At 42.2% G+C, this 6000-nt stretch overlaps 1 protein-coding gene across 2 annotated transcripts in view; it reads left to right on the top strand.

Annotated features, from left to right (window-relative positions):
* The first annotated feature begins 1057 nt into the window (after window positions 1-1057).
* The window catches only part of ptar1 (protein prenyltransferase alpha subunit repeat containing 1), a 54003-nt gene continuing 49060 nt past the window's right edge, over window positions 1058-6000 (top strand). For both annotated transcript variants that reach the window (XM_052068278.1, XM_052068279.1), the window contains exons 1-2: window positions 1058-1204; window positions 2322-2491. In XM_052068278.1, the coding sequence (XP_051924238.1) occupies window positions 1119-1204; window positions 2322-2491 (256 nt within the window). In that variant the 5' untranslated portion in view covers window positions 1058-1118. The remainder of the gene's footprint in view (window positions 1205-2321; window positions 2492-6000) is intronic.

Genomic DNA, 6000 nt, shown 5'->3' with positions numbered 1-6000 from the left:
CTGAATGTTAATATTTAGAAGCTTTTAACTATTATTATTATTACAGTAAAACAACATAAGTAAGCGTTGAATACCACACAACAAATAATAAATTAAAATTTGTAAAACAAAAAGAAAAAAGCAGCATCCAGGTAAAGGATTTGCTTGTCTTTAGCGAAGATTGGCATGAAGAAAAACCAAATGGCTCCGCTTTGAGGAGTTGATCCTGTTTCTGCTCTCTGTAAATATTTGCCATGTTTTGGAGAAGATTCTCTCTGAGGGGACAGATGTTGTGACAACGCACAGCCAACACAAAATGGCTGAAAATCACTTGCAATCATTTTACCCAGTTACTCGTCAATTGTGTTCTGTTTTGCTGGTTTTATAGCTTTTTGCATAAAGTGGCTCGTAGAGCTCTGGGTTGTACATCTCGGCAGTTGTGACATTGCAGCAGCAGCATCAGTTGCAGACACACTAGCGCCTTCATTAATAGCTGGTTCCCTTGCTCGTCTTTTCTCTTCAAATTGTACTGATGGGTGGACTTTTCTGATGTGCCTGTGCAGGTTATTTGTGGAGCCTGATCGATGGGATATATTAACCTTGCACAGTCTACACGCTGCCTATGAAGTATCAATTAAATTGAAATGCGTCCAAATTTCACTGTGTTTCCTATCCATTTTCTCACCTTTCCGGTTTCCACCGTGTTGTTTTTTTCGCTAACGAGCTCTCTCGTCTCCTCGTCTGTCTTCTTCGCGTGCTGCTCAGTGTGCTGCTGTTGTGTCTCTTCTCTAACCCCTCCCCCTTCTCTAAACTGCAGCTCGCGCGCGTGTGTGTGTGAGTGTGTGCGCGCGCGTGTTTGTAGGTGTTTGTGTGTGTGTGTGTGTGTGTGTGTGTAACCCTCCCTTTCCTCTTCTACCACGGATCTTGACCAATCACATGCGGCTTTAACCGTAAGTGGGGAAAAAAATTGAGAAAAACGAGACTATTTGGACCGCCTCCCAATGAGCAGTCGGCTCTCATCGTTCACTTCAAAGAGCCGGCTCGTTCGCGAATGACACATCACTATGACGTAAAACCATCACACCGTCATTTGACCCGGAAACGGTAGTGTCTACAACCAACGTCAATGGTGACCTAAGATGGCGGAGTCGCAGTTAGAGCTGGATATCTTGGTCCAAAGAGTAGTTAAAGATATTAGTAATGCATTTAATAGGAACCCTAACATGTAAGTGTGTCTGTGTGTGACATGTACTGACTGAAATTGCGTCTGCCATGCGCCTATAATACTCCGTTGTCGCTGTTGACCAGCAGTGTATTTGTGTGCCTGGATTGTATTCTGGAATGTGAGCGCAACAAGCAAAGTTTATTGTTTCTCTTTGGCTGCTTAGGTGTGTCTTCAGTAAGTCTTCTATTCAGTTTAACCATGTAAAAGCAAGAATATGGATGAGGGCATTGTTGTTTTGAACGGTGTGATCGCCCGTTGATCGAGAATCGCTGTTGCTCGGACCTGTTAGATTAGTACAGTATTGTATTTTAAACTGTCGTTTTTAACGGTGCCATTTTAGATAGAAATATGCGTTACAATTTCTAATGCCACCGGAGGTTCTACGGTACCAGTCAATAAGTATGACAGAAATAGCGATGTGCCACAACTGTATAAACTACTCCCCTTATGACAGTTTATACTTTTGTGTACCAGGATAGTGTTTCGGGGTCAATAGTCACTCCAATTTCAAGAGGGCCGGCCCAGTATATTCGTGGTCCAATTTAATGTATACTGTATGTGCGTAGGTGTATGTATAATTTAGGTATGTTCAGGGACTGTGCAAGTACACATTCTGGCACATTCATATATCACGATACTCTCATACTCATATTAAATATATTCGTTATATTACAGCATTTAATCAATTTAAATGCTGTCATCTCCGAGACAGTCCGGTCTCCCACAAAAGGAAAGATGCCGGAAGTACAACAGAGTACGAAAGCAACACATTCTAGCCGCATGTAATCAACTCTTCTCCTGTGTAGCGAGGCGACTCTCCCTGGAAACGAGCATTTGCTCTGGAGCAAATTTTTAACCCTGTAGCATTCACACGTACTATTTTATATCGGTGCTGCCCCGCAAACGAGCATTTGCTCCGGAGCAAATTTTTAAACCACCTCCTTGAGCAGAGTTGAATTTGCTCCTGTTTTTAGGGGCTACACTGGTGTAACTATGCATGTGCGAATGCTCTACTGAGGCAGCCGGAGCAAATGCTGCCGTGTGTGAACACCCCTAAAGTCTACAATTCTTACTTGTGTTGTTGTTTTATCCCTAAATCCATTATCTTTTTCCCCAGTGATGAGATTGGTGTGATTCCATGTCCAGAGGGACGTTACAACCGCAGCCCCATCGTGGTGGTGGAGAACAAGCTGGGAGTAGAGAGCTGGTGTGTCAAGTTTCTGCTGCCATATGTACACCACAAGGTGTTACTCTACCGCCAACGGAAACATTGGCTCGATAAGGAAGGTAATTGACCCCAGTCGACATTCAGACTAGACTATATTAGACTTTTTATCTACCTTATTTTCTGTCAAATTATTACTGTATATGTTTTATGTTCAATAAACAAACAAACAACAACAACAACTAGACTGACCTTAAACTAATGAGGGGGCAAAAAAAGTCATGAAGCTGCTGCTGTACGTACCGCATCAAGGTTAAAGCCAACGCTGATAAAAGACAGACCAGTTAATTGTTCAGGACTGTCGGTGTTTGTTCACGCTCATTGGTTCTTTCGACAGTTGAATTCTGTCAAGTCTTTTCGGCCGCAAAACGATGACATTTTTAATAATTTCCCACGGCACACCTCATGTTCTCTCAAGGCACAATAATGTACCACTGCACACTGGTTAGAATGACTGCAATACTCAACAGAGGTGTGTCTCCGTGAACCTGTGTCATTTGTTATTGCATTCACCTACATGTCCGATTGAAAAGGTCACAATTAAAAAACCTCTCTGTGTCCCCCAAGATATTCCCAATCTTTCCTGCACACACATCTTCTATTTTTAGTCGGTGGCTCAATAACGTCATTTTCTTCTCTATCCATTTATACCTTTTTTAAAAGCGTATTCTAATGTGCCAGGGTGTCTGACTTGTCTATCTTTGCTGCACGTGCACACAATGTCATGACAACAACAGAAAGTTATTAACAGGAGCCTCTCACCCCAGTCAGCTGTTCAACTATGGGTTGGGTACGATTGTGCCAACCTGTCAAATAATAGTAATTTGGGTGGAAACAATTAAAACAAAATGCCTCTGTTGCGGCACCGAACAGTGGAGAAAATAAAAAATGATCCCAGTCTGTTTGACCTCAGCTGGCGATAATTACCAGGCATGTGTAGCATCTTGAGAAAACAAGACAGTCCATTGCAGCCATTTCCAAGGGTCATACTTTTGCACCAACTGATTCAGGGTGTCCCCCGCCTACTGCCCGAAGACGGCTGGGATAGGCTCCAGCACCCCCCACGACCCTAGTGAGGATCAAGCGGTTTGGAAAATGGATGGATGGATACTTTTGCACCATTATGCTAGAGTATTCATCCGATTGACGTAAAGAGTTGGGCTATGCCATTTTAAGACCTTCAAAAGCAACAGGAGAAAAGTTTCTAAATAATATCTAATGGGGGAGGCGCGTAAAATTTTGCATTTCAACTTTCTTTTGCCGCAAAAAATGAGTAAATACTTTAGAATTCCACTGCACATATATCCAAATAATCCCAAACTTCACACGTGTAGAAATTGTCATGGCCCGAAGACATCTACATGACAATATTTGGTTATAATTATTGCACCAACTAGTGGTGCCGAGAAAAATCCTATTTTATATTTTAATGTACTGCATTGAGCCCGTAGAACAAATCCAACTGAAAATTTGTCACTGAAGCCTCAAGACACTGTATATTGTGACTTTTCGGGAAAAGGTGTTGCCATTACGGTGCTGCAATTTTTGGTGATTCACCATGACATTAAAAGCTGCAAGGCGGCCCGGTAGTCCAGTGTTGGCATGTCGACTTCACAGTGCAGAGGTACCAGGTTCAATTCCAGCTCCGGCCTCTCTGTGTGGAGTTTGCATGTTCTCCCTGGGGCTGCGTGGGTTTTCTCCGGGTGCTTCGGTTTCCTCCCAGATTCCAAAAACATGTATGGCAGGCTGATTGAACACTATGTCCCTAGGTGTGAGTGTGGGCGTGGATGGTTGTTCGTCTCTGTGTGCAATTGGCTGGCAACCAATTCAGAGTGTCCCCTGCCTACTGCCTGGAGACAGCTGGGATGGGCTCCAGCGACCCTGGTGAGGATGAAGCGGTTCGGAAAATGGATGGATGGATAAAAGGTGCAATAAAACTCTGAGCCTAATGAATCAGAATCTGAATCAAATAATTTTCCAAGTTACAGCCCATCCAGGGGGACATAAAACAAAAGACCAACATGGGAAACAGAAGGGAAAGCCTGGCCTGCTGTTCAGCTCCCCAATATGTTCGATGTGAAAAGAAAACAGTCGGGAAAAGAATGGGGAACAACACCCGACAGACTCCAACCATTCTCCTAGTGGGAGCATGGTTTGAGCCCGAAGGAAAAAAAAAACTTCAGTACATCAAACGTACATTCAAAAGACGAGGAGAACAAATCTCAAAACTTGGCGTGTAGTGAACGTGGCGGATGGAGCATGTGTCTCAATCAGACCAGCGAGCAGCTCGGCATGGGAGCACTACAACCAATCACGTTGAAGGACGCGGGGCTCGAGTGAATGGGAATCCACCGAAGACGTTGATATTGCAGGGCAATATTGTTGTCACGTGTGTGTGTGTGTGTGTGTGTGTGTGTGTGTGAGTGTGTGTGTGTCTCTCTCTCTCTAGAGAGAGAGAGACACACGTTTCTCTCTCTCTCTCTAGAGAGAGAGAGAGAAACGATTAAAATGTTTTATCTAATTAAAAATGCAACTGTCATAAGTAACTCAAATGAACTAAAAAATTAATCGTGATTACTCACACATTTTTTATCATTTCTGAATTTCCCTTTACATTTTTTTTCCCCTATTTTTCCCTATTTTAATGCTCTCAGATTCAGAATCAGAATCATCTTTATTGGCCAAGTATGTAGAACACACAAGGAATTTGTCTCCGGTATAACACGCTGCACTAGTATCATCGTAAACAACAAAATCATTGAACCATTTTAGAGTAACCAGTAGTTTTGTAGTACCATTTTGTGGTGCAAGAAGAGTGACTATGTCAGTGACTGTTTAAGGAGTTAATGGCTAGAGGGAAGAAGCTGTTTAAGTGTCTGCTGGATTTGGTGCGCATGGATCTGTAGCGTCTGCCTGTCTCTCATCAACTTGGAATCATGAATCAGTTTTCTGTGTGCCAAATGCAAATATTTACTGAAATAATAATTTTGATTTTAAATTTTACATGAACATTTTTCACTTGGAGCAGTTGTTCACACATAATCTCTCACACATATTACTGTCCATCAACAACAGTGAAAAAAATATTTTGTGACACAACAGCTGCTTTAACAGCTTTTTTTTTTAAATGAAATCAAAACGGAGCAATATAACATTATAAAGTGCACATCTAAGGTAAACTAGTACTCGGCCTATAGTGCAGGGGTGGCCATTAGGTAGCTCCTGATCTACCGGTAGATCTAAGACAGGTCCCAAGTAGATCCGAGGAGTGTCGAGGAGAAAAAACAACCATTTATGTATCTTTGTACATGTTAATAATATATTTTTTGTGTTAATGTACACTGCACCCTAATCATATTATCAGTCTAATTTTCACCCAAAAAATATTTAAAAATAAAATAAAGCAGGTAAATCTTGAATTTATGGTGGCGCGTGACGTCACCGGAAGTTGTTAGCGCTCAGCAGTCTGCAATTGCAGCTTGTGATCAGAACTGTTGCGCTCTATCCTTTATCATCATTATTCTCATTCAGAGTTTGCTTCGTGTACAATTCACCGAGGGCACGAGCAAAA

This window comes from Hippocampus zosterae, chromosome 6 (assembly GCF_025434085.1).
Source record: "Hippocampus zosterae strain Florida chromosome 6, ASM2543408v3, whole genome shotgun sequence".
Classification (NCBI taxonomy): Eukaryota; Metazoa; Chordata; class Actinopteri; order Syngnathiformes; family Syngnathidae; genus Hippocampus; species Hippocampus zosterae.
The sequence above is the reverse complement of the archived record's forward strand: the minus strand, read 5'-3'. Positions and strand labels throughout refer to the sequence as shown.